Here is a 20,126-nt window from a genome sequence, read left to right as displayed (position 1 = left end):
AAATAACATATTTTTCTGGAATAACCTACAACGAAGGCAAAGTTATCAAGATCAACAAGTGAATACATTTAAATGATTATAATTTATTTTGAATCCTGAGACATGCTATTGATTGGTCTGAACACTTAGTGCTGGTCCACAAACGCTGGTTAAATTTTAACCGTAATTAATTCCACGAGAACCAATCAGAGAATCTTTTCAAAAACGCCTTCTCTGGTTGGTTCTCGTGAAATTAATCACGATTAAAATTTAATCGGCTTTTGTGCAACCGGGCCTTTGTCATATACTTCAATCAACAATATTTTTAAAGCTGGTAATTTATTGTTAATTTAGGTAGCCTAAAATTTTATTCTGGAGAACAATAACTTGTGCAACACATGCTAGATAATGAACACATTTATTATAAATGGTGGTATATACATAACAATATTACAAAGAACAAAATTGCAGCAGTCTTGTGCTTATTAGTAAACAATTAACACTATACTACCAGTATCATATTTACAAAAAACTTTTGATTATGATCGATTATTGAAAAATTATTGTATTTCTTTAGCACCGTTGTACTTTTTTTGAGTCGTAAATAATTATTGTTTTTTAGATCACAGCTATAACGCAGTCCGTTCGTCATAAACGACGACAGCCTCATTATCTACCAAGGAGTCTGTATCCTTGAACAAGAATTGACTTCGCGATTTGCTTAAAGCTATAATAGCCGCTTCGTCGTTACGCATGCGATTTTTCCGCTTTTTACTGAAGTTTACCTGCAAATCAAAAACAATGTTATAATGCAGTCTTATAATTATTTTATTGAAGTTAAAATTTCATATAATAGAATAAACGTGATACACAAACACGAATTGATCAAGTTAATTTAAGATAAATGTATTTTTTAGTCTAGGTCAAAACGTAGCTGCGTAGAATAGAATAACATTATTAATTTAAAAGTACATTAGTCAAATAATGTCTATTGATTGTCATCAATATGACATCATAATACAAGTGATACATTTTAACACAAGAATATGGAAAATAAAACTAGAAAATAGTGATGATTTGCATGAAGTGGCATAGGTAGAGAGTATGAGAGATGGTCGCTGAGAGTGTTTAAATAACTGAAAAGAATCAGCTACCAACTAATTCCAGGATGCTAAAGCCAAGGGAAAGATGTAAAGTTTTGATGATGTGCTTTGAACGATAGTGTTCAAACTTTTGCAGCCTGTGTACCTTTGATTGTTATGTCGAAACATAGTGGAGCGGCTAAAGTAGAGAGTAGGTCTACTCAGAGAAGGTCGCTGAGAGTTTTAAAATAATGAATGTATCTAAATGTCTCCGCCTCATTCCACCTTCTACCCTACCTTCGCCGCTCCAATATGTTCTGACACCTTTGAATACAAGCATTATTTTCAACACTTCCAGTTGGAGGGTCAAGTGGAAGAGAGGGCCGGCTGTGCCCCAACTTCACCCTCCAGGTTAAAATAAAGGCAGCCTAACTATCGACCTTCTCTAATACATTCTACCTTGGCCAATCCACTATGTTTTGACCAGAACTAGAAAATAAGGATAAATTCCAAAGACTGGATTGATATTAGAGAACCGTTCCACAAATGAAGTAGAAACACACAGATTTTATCAGTTCTACATTTATTTTCTTCAACTCAAGCCGATTTTTCATTAATTCAAGCTGACTACTATCTAATAATTCATTTATTTAAATTTCATGTATTCAAATCAAATACATGATCAGAAAAGGACCAACAGGCCTAGCCCAAAACTGTTCCCTTTCCGAATTTTGATAGAAGTATGCCTGTTTATCACTGTTTTGGCCAGGTGAGTGTCAGAACGACACATTATCATACAATACCAGCGCCAGACTCACATAGCTTCACAAAACTGTTCCCTTTCCGAATTTTGATAGAAGTATGCCTGTTTATCACTGTTTTGGCCAGGTGAGTGTCAGAACGACACATTATCATACACTACCAGCGCCAGACTCACATAGCTTCACAAAACTGTTCCCTTTCCGAATTTTGATAGAAGTATGCCTGTTTATCACTGTTTTGGCCAGGTGAGTGTCAGAACGACACATTATCATACACTACCAGCGCCAGACTCACATAGCTTCACAAAAAATGAATATTAGAATTATCGTCTTGAGTTAAGTGAAATTTGGAACATAAACTCCCTATACCGTGGGATATCTTCTTATTCTATCTTTTCTCTATGCAAATAGTCATTAGTTATAGCTATTCTGACAGCATTAGGCTAGCTTCACACGCATTCGGTTTCATTCGGTTCGGTTCGTTACCGAAAACGAATGAGGAAAGAAAGAAAGAAAGAAAGAAATATTTATTGCCAAAATCATTAAACACAACTTTACAAATGTGAAAAATATAAAAATTGTCATATACTTAAAATTGAAATATTTTCCATTTAAACATTGATTATAATATTATCATTGGCGTTACCAGCAAAACTAAATAGTTTGAGCGATGGCAACGAGTAATCAGTCGGCTATAATTAGTGGCTTGAGATTCAGTCGAAAATAGAGAAAATATAATAAAGAAAAAAGAAACATATGGAATGTATGAAAAACTAGAAAAAAAAATAATAAAATTTCAATCCGAAAAGAAGAAGTACTAAGAGTGAAATACTAAGAGAGTAGAAAAACTAGAATGAATTCATAATAATTTAAAAACTCAAAAGAAAAAGAGATGATTCATGTAATTATTAATCTACAATTCACTGTACATATGTAATTATAGTAACATTTAGTAACATAATGTAATTCATTTGTAGCATATATGCAATTCCTTTTGTAAGCAAAAAGAGGAAAACAATACAATACAGTACACATGACACAAAAAATAAAACTTAAACTCAGAGAGAGAAAAATTAATCTGGGAGTATAGCCCTACTAATAATAAATTTAGAGGAACTGAGGAAGACAGTATATGTACATCAAATTAAAATATTTTAGGTATAATATCTTCTGTCTTTATCCAGCTTTCAATTTTTAATTTAAGTGCTTTTGTAGGTTTTCCTGCAATGAAATGTTCCGGCATAAAATTAATAAGCTTTTTTGTTGTATAATTGAATTGTCTTCTGCATATAGTTAGATCTGTTCGAGGAACAAAGCATCTATTTACTGATCTAAAACTATAATTAGTTGAATGAGGTGTAAAAAGATGTATATGGTTGCTGATATATTTAACAAGATTTCTGATATACAGTTGCCTAACTGACAGAACTCCGAACTCCATAAAAAGTTGCTGGCTAGGGTACCTTCTATGCACTCCTAGTGCTGCCTTGAGTATACTCTTTTGAATAATATTTAGTTTATTGAAATGAGCATTAAAAGCACCACCCCAGACCCTAATTCCATACTGAAACACTGATTGGGCGTATGCAAGATAGACCATTTTACTTAAAGATTTCTCTTTTAGTAAGCTCAGTTTATAGAATTTATGAATCATGAATTTCATCCTGCTACACATCTTATCTATATGCTTATTCCATCTTAGATTTGGGTCCAAAGTGACACCTAAATACTTTGTTTCAGTTACCCTCTCTAACACAGGACATGGACAACTCATATCATCATTGTTGGGGTCATTCAAGCAAGTCCTTTTATGTACTCTAACTGCATTTACATTATCTATTTTGTCAGTTGGCTGTGTACTCGAGTTCGGAGAAAATGTCATATAAACACTTTTTTTATAATTCAATGTCAAAACATTCTTCACAAGCCAAGACCTCACCCTGCAAAGTCCAGTGTTAGCAAGAGATATAACACTGTCCCACGAGGATCCAGTGAAAGCTAATACAGTGTCATCCGCGTAAGACAATATCCTACACCCCTGAATAGGAAGACTCAATAAATCGTCTATGTAAGCTAGAAATAGAATCGGGGATAATACTGTTCCTTGAGGTAGGCCAAATCCTGACAAAGCTATTTTACTCTCCCTTCCATTCAAATTAATCACTTGTGTTCTGTTTTCCAAATAACTAGCAAATAGTCTTAATACTGGACCACGAAAGCCATTTCCTTCAAGTTTCTCAAGCAGGTTTGAATGAGGGATGGTGTCATACGCCTTAGCCAGGTCCAGGAATACAGCTAAAGTTTTTTTATTTGACTTATAGTTATTTGTTATTATATTTACAAGTTCAGCCATGGCATCCTCAGTGCATTTATTTTCTTGAAAACCATATTGATATTTGTTTATTAAATTGAATTTATTCAAGTATGGAACAACCTGTTGTTTTATAATTTTTTCAAAAACTTTGGATATATTACTTATAAGGCTAATTGGACGATAATTGGTTGGGTTTGTTTTATCTCCTGACTTGTGTAATGGAATTATGTTGGCAATTTTAAAATGACTTGGGAAATGCCCTGTTTACATACATTTATTGAAGATTAAAGTTAGAGGTAGAGCTATGAAGTGGGCTATTCTTTTAAGACAAACGCTACTTAAATTATCGAAACCAGGAGCAGCACTATTTTTTAAACTATTTATCTGATTTATAACTTCATCATAATTTGTAGGACGTATGAAAAATGAATTCAGAAATCGAAAGTTAGAATTATTACCAGTTTCTTGAGGAAAATTTTCATTTTCTTCAAATAGTTTTTCTGCATATGTCTTTCCCACCTGTGAGAAATAATTATTTAATAATTCAGGATCAATATCAGGGGGGAGCTTATGACGTTTAGTGTCTAAAATTTCCTGGATGCAGTTCCATACCTTTTTATTGTTTCCTTCACATGATTTCAGTTTGTTTTTATAGAATTCGAATTTAGCTGATTTAATAAGTTTATTTAATAAGTTTCTATAGGCTCTATACCTCTCTTTCAATGTGACATTAAAAGGTTGTTTTTTCAAGGCATTATGCATTTTGTCTCTTGTTCTTATACAATTTACCAGGCCTGAGCTTATCCATTCTTTTAGGGGTCTATTCCTCCTTTTTAATTCTATTTGACTAGTTGATAATTTTATATAAGATAACAACTTATTTACGAAACGGTCAACTATATTATCTAAGTTAGTAGAGTTATCCAATTCTGAAATCTCATCTATCCAGGTTTCTTTTTTTAAAAAATCCAAGAGTTTGTCAAAATTTATTTTTTCAATGAAATTATTGGAGTTATTCGATTTTTCAGATGCCTGTTTTTCTATTCTAATGTGAAAAGTTGTACAGAGGCTTTCATACATGTCAGGTTTTAATTCGTACGGTTCTAATTAGGTATTTTCTTCTCAAAGACAACTGTGTTTGGATTTTCACAGTCCATGCTGGTATATTTAAATATAACAGCTGGTGTTAAATTATAAGATGTTATTTCTTGAAAAACAAAATTTTCAAGTTGATTAAAAATTGTGAATTATTTGAATAGTTTCTTCTTGATTATGTTAATTTTGGATGTTCAGAGATTTTTTTTAATTGAAAATTTGTTCCTTGTTTTGACACATGGTATATAAACTCCATCTCTTCTCTCCATTGATGAAATCATGTAATATTCGTGGAAAAATAAAAAAAGTTAAAATTCTCCCTGAGTTTTAATTTATATTTTTCATATTTTTTTAGCAAACTATCCATTGAGAAAAAAATGTTCCTGTGAACTAACAGAAATGAATTGACTATATGATTTTGAATTGAAAATTTTAAAACAGATAATCACGATATCAGGTTAAAATAAAAACAAAAAAGGCAAGCGTGTGATAAAGACTTTGTTTTTTCCTGTTTCCCTAGCAACGAATTCGAATATGATGAAACCTATTCGTGTCGAGGGGGCGTTCGGTGCTATGCGGTTGCTATTCAGTACCGAATTCAAACCGAATCATCGTTTCACACTTATCGGAATTCGCCTAAAACGAAACGAACCGAACCGAAAGTGTGTGAAAGTATCCTCTCGCTAGCAACGAATTGAAACCTGATGGAATTTATTAGAGTCAAGTGGGCGTTCGGTTCTATGCGGTTTCTATTCGGTACCGAATTCAAACCGAATTACCGTTTCACACTTATCGGAATTTGCCGAAAACGAAACGAACCGAATGAGTGTGAAACTAGCCTAATACAACTTCAGATGACTCGAATCCTAGCATTTGCTTAAAAATGAATTTAAATCAGCAATTACGAGCTTTTATTAAATCGATCCATTGTTTGCTCCCATAGCAACTACTGGCAAATTGTTTGTCCAAACATATGCTCTGACCAAACATTTGTCCAAAATAGAGCCTTCCCAATATTGTTACAAGCTTTCAACAAACATGTTTGCCAAACACTTGCCATGTGTGGAGCCAGCTTGAGCAAAAAAGGATTGAGTGAATTTTTTGAAACTAAGAATACCTTGGCATAGAGTTCGGCTGGATCGTCGGCCGTGGAATGGGGGCGTGCTTTGGACCTCACACACGCCGGAAGACTACGTGTTTTCAACATGGTAGCCCCGTAGGATGGCGGAAACAGGTTCCTTGAGCCATAGTGGTCTAGAACTGAGGGAAACACAATAATCATTGGACAATATTCATAATAAGAAATTGGTTAAGGAAGGATTGGTGAGTTATTATTAAACTAAAAAATATCCGTTATTAGACAAGGTTGAACAAAATCAACTCCCACCTCATGGATAACAGCAAAGTCAAATTATATGCTAATGGTGATGATATGTCTAGAATGTAGCATTGGACTTCTGTATCGAGATTCACGTTATGAAGTGAGTGGATTGGACGGCACAGTTGCCAAGTTCCATATTTCCACTGCCTTCTATAATCACCGCGATAGCTATGCATGCTTCATGTTACCCCGGTATATCGAATATAATATTAATTGTTGATACTTGTTATTAATAATATATAAATTAAATTTTATTGGCAAAGAAAAAATATTTTTCCATAATTTAGGCTAATAGTAAATTTTTATAATAATTGAGATTAAATATTTTGATAGTTTCTACATAGTCCAAACACGATAAGGGAACGGTGTGAAGTTGAAAAAGGATAGAGCTATTTGCTTTGTCTCATGAGATACAAAAATAACAAACCGATGTAAATCAGGTTATGACTTTATAACGTAAATCTCACTACAGGTACCCAAAAAAATACAATAATACAATCTAAAGCTCATTTGATAGAAAACTGAACACTCAAAGAAAAAACTTCATTTTTAGTTGAAAAGAGTGTTTAATGTTCCATTAATTGTTCACAAGTTCCATTCTGTTCATACTGTAAGTGCGATTGTTCTTTCCGGTTTATAAGTTACTGAATAATCAAAATTGATATAGTTCTCTACAAAAAACTATTAGAAAATAATAGCCTACAATTTGAATTCTAAATTTATTTATATACTAGCAGGTAACCCGTGCTCCGCAAGGGTTTATTTTAAAACTTGACGTAATGAAATCTAGAAAAATTGAAAATAGGCATATAAGAATCCTTGGTTAGTTAAGAATTTATATGCAAAATTTCAAGTTAATCAGTCCAGTAGTAAAGACGTGATGATGTGTCAAATTTTCCTGTTTCGTACGTTTATAAGCCAGTTCTTTCCTTTATTATAGTATAGATTATTTTTCTCTGACCTGTGATCTGTATAAATGTCCTGTAACAACTCATCAGTATCATTGACACATAGGCTGCCAGCATTTGTATCAAAACTCCTGTATCGAAACACATATTGCTACCAGCGTATCAATTTCTCTATGAGCTTCCTTTAAACACATTTTACAACAATGTCTTGTATGCCGTATGAAACTTCATGAAGCATAAATGAAATTTGAACATTTTTATGAAAAAATCTAGAAGAAAAATTGAAATTTGGGCTTCGAGGAGCATGAGATTGATATTTTTAGAAACTATGTGCAAAAATTTGGAGATCTAAATCATTCCCGTTTTTCCAGTATGCAATCCACAACTTTGACATGTTTTGATGCGAACAAATACAACCCTACTCTCTCTTATTATATAGATTTTTAACAACTGAGCTGAAAGTGTGGAGTAATCAACTCTGAAGAAAGCTAGAGATTGTTCTGTTCATGTACAGTTATATATTTAATTCTACTATCAAATATTCTTGAACAACTATACCCAATTTTAATAATAGAAAAATTCTACAGTTCCCATATGAAACAGTAATATAGTCCGTTAGTATTACAAATCAAATCAAGTTTTATTCAAAGACAACATATTTACAATAACGCAGAAGAAAAATCATTAATAGATCGTTGAAATAAATACAATTGAAATAATACAAATAAAAATTCCAACACTAAAATGTCTCACAAATTTGTTGATTTTAGACGATGATTTCTAAAATAGAGGTTACAATTCAATTAAAATAATTTTTATATATTGTACATTGAATAGTGTCACATCCAATGAAATAATAAACAACTTATACTTTATCACAGAATATTATGAAATAATACAATAAACAAGCGAGAAATTATGTTGTATAGAATTCCTCAACACTGTAAAGGGCTTTCTTTGTTAGGAAATCTTTCAATCTATTTTTAAATTTAACATAGTTTTCCTCTTCTTGAATTTCGGGGGGCAAAAATTGTAAAATTTTGCCCCAATGTATGAAGGCTTCTTTTTATAAAACTCCAGATTATGTCTGTCTAAGAATAACTTATCCCTGTTTCTTGTTACACGTACTGACATGAAGAAAGCTACTTACCACTACTGGACACGTGTAGACTGCTGTCCTGAGGATTGAACTCGGATATCTGAGGTAACGAACAAGGGCCCAGGTCGAGGCTGGCCCTGGCTCTGGGGGATAAAGCTGCTGGCTGACTCAGTGGTCTAGGAGGCCGATGTTCAGCGTCTTGTATTGTCTGTCAATAACAATTTCAAAATTAGAACTGGCGTCCATGATACAAAATCATCAATATGAGAATATGGAATATTAGAGTTGTATTCAATATCTAGTTTGGAATAATCATTGAACATTGTTTGTTGAATATGACTGAAGAACTCGATCAAAATGCCGCTGATATCATGTCAGTTGTTCTATTGAAAGCAAGATAAATTGAATTTTTAAATGCAAACATCAATATTCCATGTTAGAAACTTAAACACATTTAAGGTGGATTCCCACTACAATCATATCAGTATAACTGAAAATATCTTTCGACGGATTTATATCTATTTTGGGAAATGGCGCCGCCTGGCCTGGAAACAAAGCATTCACAGCCTTCATGGAAACTGTTGTAGTGTTGCAATGTTGTTTACAGAGCAACAAGCAATTTCTTCACTTATTGTGCTCTAAATGACAGCCTTTTTACTCCATATTTATGATCATTGAATTAAATAATAATTCTTCAAGAATTAGACACTTATTGAAATCACGCCGGGTCACTGAAGACCCAGAGATTAAATGGGACTGCTGTATTCATACTCGCTCGCTCGGGCTGAGACACTATGTGAAACAATAACAGTTAAGGTAAGTATCCTTAGTTCACTCGATGAAATTCTTCAAAACGATACGTTTATTACTGTATTAGGTACTTTTTTAAACTCTATTTTGAACCTTACCCTATCCGTCTCGTTTCTGATGCTACCCGGGAGGTACCTCATGAATTTTATTCCCATAAATGTTGGACTTTGTTCAAATTATTATCTTCTATGTTCCCTTATAATAAAATCATTACTATTCACTTTCTGTGTAGTTTAGAAGTTGATATTGTGATATTAAATGAAAAAGACTAAGAAATTGTCAAAAAACCACAGATTTATTGATACTTAGAAATACCGGTTTCGGTTATTACACCATTGTCAATCTCTGATAAACTTATCAGAGTTAGTTAGTTATGTATTATCAGAGATGTAGTAATAACCGAAACCGGTCTTTCTAAGTATCAATAAATCTTTGGTTTTTTTGACAATTTCTTAGTCGTTCATTATTTTCATTACTATTCCTTACTAGATAATTGTGAACATTTGATTGCCTATTGAATGAGTGAGTTTTGTAAATGTAAAGGCTCTACACTGTCATAAATCCCTGTTTCTTAAAAACTACATGACTGTTGATTATTATTAATACGTAGAATTATTCTTCTACCGGACACGTAAACTGTTAATGATGTTTGAGAATCCAGCTGAATACATTTTAGTGTATTATATTGTTTGAACTGACCTGATGTTGGTGCGTGGGCACACTGACAGAGCGCGGCACACTGCACTCGAGGCTGGTGGGGGTGAGGTTGAGCACATGCGCGTTGTAGAACCAGTGCTGGCTGGAACCGGTGCTTAGCGGATCTCCCACCAACCGGCTGTCGTAGCTCCACTGCGACTGGCCTCCGCACTTCGCATGCGCAAACACTGCCGAGTGGCTGCACACAACCACAAATTGACAAATCAACATGTTCCTCAAAACTCACTAAAAATGCAATATTAATGAGAACAGTTCAACATTATTGAATTCGTAACTAAAATGTATCCTCATTTACCAATTCGCTATGATACATGTGTAGTTGTTGAAACATCAATAAAAATGATTAAGTGCCCTTTATTTTATGACAACGCATTTCAACTCTTCAAAAGCCTCTTCAATACATCAAGATAAAGAACTCTTCAAGCCCTTTTCGAGTGTAAATGTATGTATTGAAGAGGTCTCTCTTGAAGAGTTAAAACTAGTTTAAGATTGTAAAACTTTGTTTTCTTTATTTTTTCTGGTTATTATTATTATTTTTTAATATTATTTTTTATTACTTATGCTTACTTTAAAGAACTTTTTCTGTTCAATGATGCTCCTGTAATGCGGACGTGACCTTGTTATCAAGTTCATTTGCATACAGTGTTTTATTTCGTACAATGTATTTTTCATTTCTATGATTATGTATGTATATTTCAATTATTATTGTCTTAATTATTGGAAATATTTTCTAGTGATTTTGTATTTTGTATTTCGGCGAAATAAAGATTCTTTTTTTCTTTCTTTCATTGATTTTCAATAATTTCAGTAGCGCTAAAAAGGAAAGTGTTGGTCAGAAATATAATATGATAACAATGGATGTATTGTGATGGACTTATATGAAGGCACAACAGACTGATAATAATGTCCATTTTCAAATGCATACTACAATCCAAATAAAAATGAAGGTCATGACTACTTAGAGCCTACCTTTCTCTAGTGACTGAACCAACTTTACAATTAAATTACAATACTAGTTTTTGCAGAGTGCGAAAAATGTCAGAACGTTATTGCACCAAGATAGAAAATTGAATCTGCTTCTCAGAAATTCTCTCTTGCTGTGTGCATGATCAGAAGCCATTTAATTACAATATTTACCATTGGAAGAGACAAGTAAATTTCATTTCCAGACAAGTTCATTTTCCAATTATTCTGTAATGAAATTAGTGTATTTAACTTATTCACAGTAGAGCTTTATTCACTGTCATGACTAAGTTAACATATTTCAAACATATTTGTGAAGTAAACAATTTAATAATTGGCTGATTAAATAGATAATTACATTTGCAACTGGATTTCCAGACTGGAAATAATAATTAAATTATTATAAAACTTTGTTTCCTCACAGCTGAGTTCTATGCACTTTATTGCACATATTTGTGAGGTACACACATTGATAGCTGATTATTTTATCAACCATCTACGAATAATTGCAAAGCAAATTACTAAATGGTAAGTGATTTTAGAAACTATTAGAATCAATGTAAATGCGGTGTGGTGAGCACTTACCTAGGTAAAACGGGCACAACGGGTCCAGATTGAGTGGGACTCAGGTCTCCTAGTCTGACACCTGTAAGAATGGCTGAACTGACTATAGAATCACTTTCAAATTAAAATAAAAATATAAAAATGTTAATAAAAATAAAGATAAAGATGTTACGGTAATTAAAATGAAAATTTCAATAAAACTCTAATAAAGATAAAAAACAAATGTAATCAACCAGATTAATCCAAATAGATAAAATTAAGAATATAATAGATAGGATAAATGAATAATAAAAAAAATTAACAATGAAAAAAAACGGTAGATCACAATGAACAATATTGGATCAAATAAAACATTGCTTGTTCTGTTGAGAAACCGTATATCTAACCGTAAACCTTCTGTGGCAATTAAAATAATGAGTGAACATTTATCCTAAATGAAATAACAATAATCAAACAAATTATAATAATCGATTAATAAGAAGAGGATAAATGTCAATTGTTGAGAATGACTTTTGTCACAGAGGAAAAATTAATGATGATAAACGACTTGAATAGAACCATTTCATCCCCTTTATCCGGATATAGGAACGGAAACTGGCATGAAATTACAGCAAGTGCTGGAAATTGATCAATTTCCGTTACAGTTGAGCTGCAGATCCAATGTCCGAGTTTACCTTCCATTGCAGTTTGCAATAGGAAAATCGTTAATTGCATTCCTACAACCATTTGCAACAAGTTATCCAACACTCAGGTTATTTTCTCTGCTGATGAAGATGCCTAGGCTTGTGCGTTCGTAATGGGAGAAATGATGATGGAATGACTGGGCCTACACTTTTTGGTGGGTTCCGAACCACCACCAAGTGTTTTTAAGTCAGTTATTAGTCACCCTCGAAATGGGAGAACAGAGAGCAATTCACTTATCTAATCTGAACAATTGAATGATCAATAGGATCCTGACCCATTACCAACAACTGACCAATAGGTCTCCAAAAACGAATTTAATATCAAGGAGTGTTTCTCTTCTTAGATTGTTTATAATCGGTCTAGATAAATTCCGTGCTATCGGCTGTAAGTTACTCCCTTTATGAGTGTTACTTATATGTTTCTGATAGCAGATCAGATAATTGAATACTAGTGATCTCAGTACTCTCGTTGGAAGGGTGACTGCTAAAGACCAGCTCCACTAACTGAGATTCGGAGCCTTCTCAATCTTTCAATCAATTAATCTCTATAATAATATTAATATGTGACTGGCCCATGAAGTGAAGGAATTTCTAGTCATTCTCGATCTTCCATTCCCGGGAATTTCACATCACTACCTTACTTTTAAAAGCATTTCTCCCAATCATGTTACCCATGCACAAGGTTATGTGTGGATCATTTTCAGGAAAACTACTGTTTTAGATTTCACTCCAACACTGATTTAGATAATTATTATAGTAAACGAAAATTGGTGAGGCGGGTGATGGTGGCACCATCTCTGAATGAAATTGGTAAATTTCTAGCTTTACATTTCATATGTTATTCTAAATATTGGAGATGTGTTTATCATATGACAATTTTAAAATCCGGTTTTATTCATGTTTTAGAGAAAAACAAACAAATACTCGTCACTTGTAAAATTACAACGGTTTAGTGAAGGCTTGAATTGGTGCTTGAAATGTTGATGTCCATTCCAAATTATTCAGTTAGAATAAAATGTATGACTGAATTTAAAAAAAATATCTTTAATGAGAAGTCAGGTTAAATGTGAACAAACACGAAGCATACGTAATGTTTGAACTTTTTTTACTGCTTGAAATTTACCAATTACACTCATAGATGGAGCCACCATCTCCTGCCTCTCCAATTTTCGTTTACTACAATCATACATTTACAGATACAATATTATTCTTAATACATTATGAGATTGGGAAAGGGACAATATGCTCAAAGTCCAAAACTGTTCATTTCCCAAAATTTGAAAGAAATAATCCAACAATAGGTTATGCTTATCACTAAATAGTTTCTCTCCAATTTTGGGTCCAAAATATATATAGACCTATAAGCAAAAACATTAGAACCTACATAGGTTCAAACCCGAATAAAATAAAAATATTTCACTAAATCTGGAAAATATGATATGGATCGATCAATATCGCACTAATATGTAGTATGGAATGGAAAATATGTGATAAGAACAACTTACGATATTCTTTATTGCGATGAGGCGCCACACAGCAACGCCATAGGATTATAACAGCCACTAGAAGCAGAACAAGTGTGATGCCGCAGAATATGCCCACAAACAGGGGCAGGTCCTCGGAGGGCACACGCCAGCTGCCCCACCGCCAAAGCCATTTCGATGTAGCTGCCGTCCCATTGTCCTAACCAATGCAAATTAATTATAGTCCTTATAGAATAAGTTGAGAAAATAAACAGGATGTATTCAATACGTCAACACAGTCGATGCGGAGTTGTCAATTAAAATATATCCAGTTATATGGGCTTGCATGTGACGATTCAAATTCACCACAATTCATTTTTTTTTTAATTAAAACAATTTATAAATTACTAGCCAGCAAGCTCGCATCGCTTGCATTATCCGTCTAGGACCGGCTGGATCATCCAGAAAAAGATTCAGCAGGCTCGCTTCGCTCGCCTGGATTTTTCATTTTAACTTTCTCCCTTCCATAAAAAGAGACTTCCAGGCACAATTCAATCACTAGTTTATTTGAATTATTATGTACTGTAGAGTTGCAAAAATTGTATTTTCTTTGAGAATTAATTCAGTTATTTCTTAATTAGTGTCTTTCTGAAAACCCTGGAAAAACTTATTCCACTCATATTTTTTTGACGAATAAAATATAATTGATTATTTCAATGAACAGTTAATATTACATCAGATATACCGGTATCAGTTATCCTTTATAACTGTCAAGGCAGTGGTAAAGCAGAGAATCGGCAACACATCCTTCACCGCTTAACGTGAGCCTCACTATATAAAATAATTACCGTTAGAATTCTTATTGATATTCTAGTTGATTTTCTATTGGTGAAAATCGCTTGTAAATTAATTCATTATAACTGTGACTGTGACAGTAACTGTCATTGGTTTTGTAGGTACAAAGGCTTCGTATATCTGGTGTACGTAATTGAAAATATTGAATCTAGCATCATTGTACGATAACTGTATACTGTATTTCGAATAATACCGAAATATTGCAATTTGAGAGCAACCACCTTACCTCCCTAACCTATCCTTTCATCTGAGTTACAACGTTTACAACAGTAGTAAACATAACATTGTAGGGTCTGAACAAATGTGTGTTTTGATATTTTATGCATCGATAAAGCGTATAAACCAGATACGAAACTGTACCACTGTATTTGTTTAATATTTATAATGTCCAAGCAGCCTATATTTATATGGATTCAATTATTTTGATAAAGTTAGTTGTTCAAAAATTCACCAGCTGTGAGATAGGAATATTTCTAATTTATAGTATGCTTACCTGAGGCCACATTTTGGCTGTCAGTGTGACAGACTGTTCAAAAAACTTCCTATGGTAGGCCCCAAACACGCTGGCATGGTGATCTCCATCTGCAATGCAATTTAAATAATTCAAAATTGAGACCAAAAATCTATAATTCCAAAGACTTACAACCAATAGGCAACAATATTTAATATGTTTATGTTTTATAGTTCTTTGGAAATTAATCAAATTATAACCTTTTAAAAGGGGGAACCCTTTTATTACTCAACCCAGCTAACCTAAAAACGTTTTTAAGCAACTGGACCCAAATAAATTGGAACAACAATATTTCATCAGCATTAATAAAGTTTTACATACCGTAGATTTTCTTGCAAGGAATGACTTATCAACTAATTATAATTTAAAACTCGCTTGTAAAATTAACTTTCACAATAATTAGTGATGGTGAAATCATGTCCTACATTTTAAGGAAGACCAACTTCTAAATTGAGAAGACGGAAATTGATTGACGATATAAATTGTGACCTTGCTAAAAAGAGATCATGCTATGGTAATTTTCAAACTACAAGAATTACTTACAGATTGTTCTTTATTCATTTTATCCCCGACATCTGTACACAAAACACGACAATACAAGACGACACCAAGAGCAAGGTCAACTTATACAAAAACACAAAAGCAGAAGAAAAACGTTACAGCTGATGAGTTCCTCGATTGCTAACGAGCTCTAGCGGATCTAAAGTTAAACTATATCTTGGAGCGGTATATTTAAACAAACAGAAACTATTGATAATATTTCCTGATAATATAAGTCAAGAATCATCACAAAGATTTGTTTAATAATCTTTGATATGACAGCTTATTCTACAAATAAAAATATTTCTATAATTTATTAAGTCTTTTATTCCATAGCAGGCATGATGATCCATGACAAGTCACCAAGCTGGTGGCTCTTAGCGCATCAGATAATAAAATAAAAGTACCTAAACAGATTATTTTATTTATTCATTTATTGAGAATGTTATTTTATTTATTCATTTATTGAGAATAAATAAAATACAATACGAATTTACTAATATATTTACTGAAAATGAAACTAAATAGAATAATGAAAAAAATATAACTAAGGGGTGCTCACATTGAGGAGTCTGGACGCAAACTACAGATGTAGGCTGTGAAAATTAACTAGTAGTTCTGTGAACAGTAGACCTCGCGCTCAGTAAGTTACATTGACATGTTGTTGTTTTCTCAAAAATTAATAAATAATTTATCAATTTAAAATGTCTAGAAAATATCCTAAATAAACATAGACCTTTCTGTCCTATCGTACCGTGACGTGTCGTCCCGGAATGTGAGTGTGAGCGATGTTATCAGGTCTGGCTGCAACTGTCTACAACGTTGATGGAAAGATACATTTTCAAGATGTTCGATGCTTTTAACGGGTAGTAGGCTATTATAGTCAACTAGACAGCTGATTTATGATGAATAATTCCATAGTCTGATTTTTACTCTAACATTGGCGTATGAAGGAGGCTCCTTTTTCCTTTTATATATTATCCTTGAAATGCAAAATTTCCAAAAACCTTGTATATACGTCGACGCGCAATTTAAAAAGGAACATACCTGTCAAATTTCATGAAAATCTATTACCGCGTTTCGCCGTAAATGCGCAACATATAAACATTTAAACATGAAATGCCAAACCGTCGACTTGAATCTTAGACCTCACTTCGCTCGGTCAAAAAACAAAGTAGGTACCATTTTTCAACTTTATTAAATAAAATTTTTATTTTCCACGACATGTTGTAACTTACAATATCATTTTCAAGTCAGTGAATATTGAAAATGTAGGCTGCATTTCTCGAAGTATGAAATTCTTTGTAACGTGTGAAAAAAAATTGAGCAATAAACTCAATTGCGAAAAAGCTAAATAAGAATGTGAATGCTAATATAGCAGGTCTCAAATTATCATCAATATTTTTACATTCTGTCAAATATGATGACTTTGTAAACTGTTTTTGAATATTACCAGGTTAAAAATCAATTGTAGGCTACATTGAGAACAGGCCTACTGGTGTATTCATAATTTAATTTCGAGGAATCAATTTCACCAAGTTTATATCGACGCTCCTTTGTAAATCTATTGTCTATATCTATTATTTCAAAGCTTATTATTTCCTCCCATCCCCCACCAATCTTATCAATATTCTCTATTTATTAATTTTATCATTATTCTAGCAGTAGAGCTTATCCAATAAAATTAGAATACGAATGGAGAGGAATAATTTTTGTATTGTGTGCGTTTTCAAGAAGGGAAAAAGAGTAAATCAATTAAAGGATAAAGAAGGATTTGAAGATTGTTAAAGATAGAGCTAGACATAGAGTGAGGGAGAGAGTTGCTAAAGGGTAAGTGTGACGACTGCGTGAGAGGAAGTGAGAAAGAAGTCTCATTTCGTCGATTACTGAGAGGGTGTTTACTGCGATTGTGATTGTGGGTGCGTGGGCAGTCTGATAGCAAGCAACAGCATGGTGCGATGAGGAATGACGTCGGCAATATGAGTTTCTGTCTGACTCATTCGAGGGTGGGTGTTGGCATGGGGTGCCTCCCAACCCCAGTAACCACTATGAGTGGGTGAGCTAGGCGCCCTCACCCCATGCTCAAGAAAGGCTTTCACTGTTTTCCTGTCGAGTGTCCGGAAAATCGTAGAACGGCGTTAGCAATTCTTCCTTCAGGACTCTCGATCCATCTTCACTACAGCCTCACAAATATCTCACAGGGGAGACTGTAGTGGGTTAAGCAATAATCGTAAGACTTAGCCTAAGTGAGATGAGAAAATAAGAAATAATAGTAGGATTTAGCCTATGAAGTTGTGATAGAGGAATGAAATCATTGATTACGGTACAATAATAGTTGCAAATATATTTCGCTCGGATGACAGCTGGGGCTACTTGATTGAGCTTGAAGACCTAAAGAAAAACCAATGTTTTGATGCACTCGACTGACGTAATACTAATACAGTACGTAAACTAGTGAATTAGTCTATCCTATTCCATTACCAATTCATAAACCCTCAAATGAAATCCCAAAGTGAAGCTTGATAAACCCTTTCTCTACTGTAAACATAGTTACACTAAGGCCTTAATTTTTTATTTATTTACAAAAGCAATTAACTTTCTAAAAGCATTTTAATCGTAGGTGATGATGAGGTGATGAGTGATAATACAAACGCTTCTATTTATTGTAGTTGTGATATATCTACTCTACTGTTCATTATTTCTGATTATGTGTAATGTATCAATTGGAAGAATAAATGAATTCATTATTATCATTTTTCCATGAATGGAAAATGGAATAGAATGAAGATGGTGGTTATTTATTGTATATATGTTGCATAATGGCGTCTGACTGGCAAGTGACAACAAAGTATTGAATGCATTCCGATTGAACATTTATGCTAGATGCTTCAATAACAGACTACTGTACTCTACAGAAAATCAATAATCCAAAATGCGCTTGGCTGAATAGACATAAACAACAATCCACGCTAATGAGAATTGAGGATGCTCTTCATTACAATTAATTGAGCTGTTAGCTGATTTGATCAAATTAAACTGGCAACTTCATTATATAAAAAAATATCACCAATAAAAACTTCCTGCTTTGTTACTAATAAGGATTTTATTTCAAACTAATCACTATTTTAACATCATGGTTACAATATTTGCATTGGTGACCGCATCGAGATAGTGTAGATGATAGCGATGGGAGACCGTATCTTTTCAGGTGATTGTAAATTGTAATTCATATCGCTTCACACTACATATATATTGACCTAATACTACTCTATATATTGACCAATTGCTATTTGCCGATTTGCCAGTGATGGTACAGTAGTTGGTTTTATAGATTTTGGTTGAGGATAAAGCACATAGCACAAAAAATACATTCTTTCATTCATATTTTTCCTTCCATTCAGGTGCCTTCATTCATGCTAGATTTTTATTATATTAGTTTCAAGAAATGAGAGAAACGATTGATTCATCTTGTTGTCATTTTTTTAGACTTTAGATGTTATTTTTAGTGTTTGGATGTCTAGTAAGTTCTGCCTGAATGCCAATTTCTTCTTTTCTTCATAGTGTATTTTGGCCTGATGTAATCAATATTCTTGCGTGAAACAATAAAATATGGAATGGAAAAATGATTAATTTGTAGCCACTCTCAAGACAATTTATCATCCAACTTAACGATTCCAACTTAATTTGTTTGAACAAGACTAGCTTACGATTTCCCAACTTTGGAGACTCTCCACAATACATAAATCAGTCAGATGCAGCCATGATAGGACGTGCACAAACACAACAAAAACAAACTAGATCCGTCGGCAAAGGCCGACTTTAGGGGGGCAAAGGCCCTCAAGTTTGACTGCCAGGAAAATTTAACATTTCAGGGTGCGTGCCGCCATTGTTGTTGAAAGATTAAAGGTCTCCTAACCTTTGAACGACAACGGAAGCTGTAAGGTGGGCGAATCGCCTTTCTACGGCCACGTCAGATGGTGTAAGTAGTGACCGAAGGGGTTAGGAGGGAGGTCCCCCCCCCCACCAAGATACTAACTTCCACAACTCAAACAACCCCTTCTTACCCCCCTCGACGCCAGCAAGCCGACAATGTTCCCCATGAGAACACGTGGCTCCATTAATTCTGTATTTTAGAATACCACGTTCTGTGCCGCGTAGCTGGCTGAGAAAAGCTCTCCCACAACATTCTTGAACCTTCCGCCTCAGATATCAGTGTAGAGTGTTGGTGTTGTGGGTGTAGCCCCAGGTTGGATGATGATGATGATGATGAGATCCACACTTTCAACTGTCTGCTGCATTGGCATTGGTTGAATGGGAAGTAGTGATATGTTATTGTCATGAGGAATGCTGAAAGTTTATGATGAATTCCACTTCAAAGTAGGCTACACACATCTCTGTGGC

The 20,126-nt window shown here is 33.7% G+C and overlaps 1 protein-coding gene across 8 annotated transcripts in view; it reads right to left on the bottom strand.

The window, feature by feature from the left end:
- Positions 1–378: 378 nt before the first annotated feature.
- LOC111043658 overlaps positions 379–20,126 on the bottom strand; it is a 36,146-nt gene continuing 16,398 nt past the window's right edge. Inside the window, exons 1-8 of one of the 8 annotated variants that reach the window (XM_039423258.1) lie at positions 15,729–15,835; positions 15,168–15,256; positions 13,862–14,039; positions 11,695–11,755; positions 10,129–10,324; positions 8,671–8,827; positions 6,349–6,491; positions 379–764 (exon numbers count right to left, since the gene is read on the bottom strand). In XM_039423258.1, coding sequence (XP_039279192.1) covers positions 609–764; positions 6,349–6,491; positions 8,671–8,827; positions 10,129–10,324; positions 11,695–11,755; positions 13,862–14,039; positions 15,168–15,179 — 903 coding nt within the window. In that variant the 5' untranslated portion in view covers positions 15,180–15,256; positions 15,729–15,835 and the 3' untranslated portion in view covers positions 379–608. Of the gene's footprint in view, positions 765–6,348; positions 6,492–8,670; positions 8,828–10,128; positions 10,325–11,694; positions 11,768–13,861; positions 14,040–15,167; positions 15,257–15,506; positions 15,836–20,126 lie in introns of those variants that run through there. The other 7 variants (XM_039423254.1, XM_039423256.1, XM_039423260.1 and 4 more) reach the window with 7 other exon arrangements.

The sequence above is a fragment of the Nilaparvata lugens genome, chromosome 3 (genome assembly GCF_014356525.2).
Source record: "Nilaparvata lugens isolate BPH chromosome 3, ASM1435652v1, whole genome shotgun sequence".
Lineage (NCBI taxonomy): Eukaryota > Metazoa > Arthropoda > Insecta > Hemiptera > Delphacidae > Nilaparvata > Nilaparvata lugens.
Note: the sequence above shows the minus strand (reverse complement) of the source record. Positions and strands in the feature narration are given on the sequence as shown.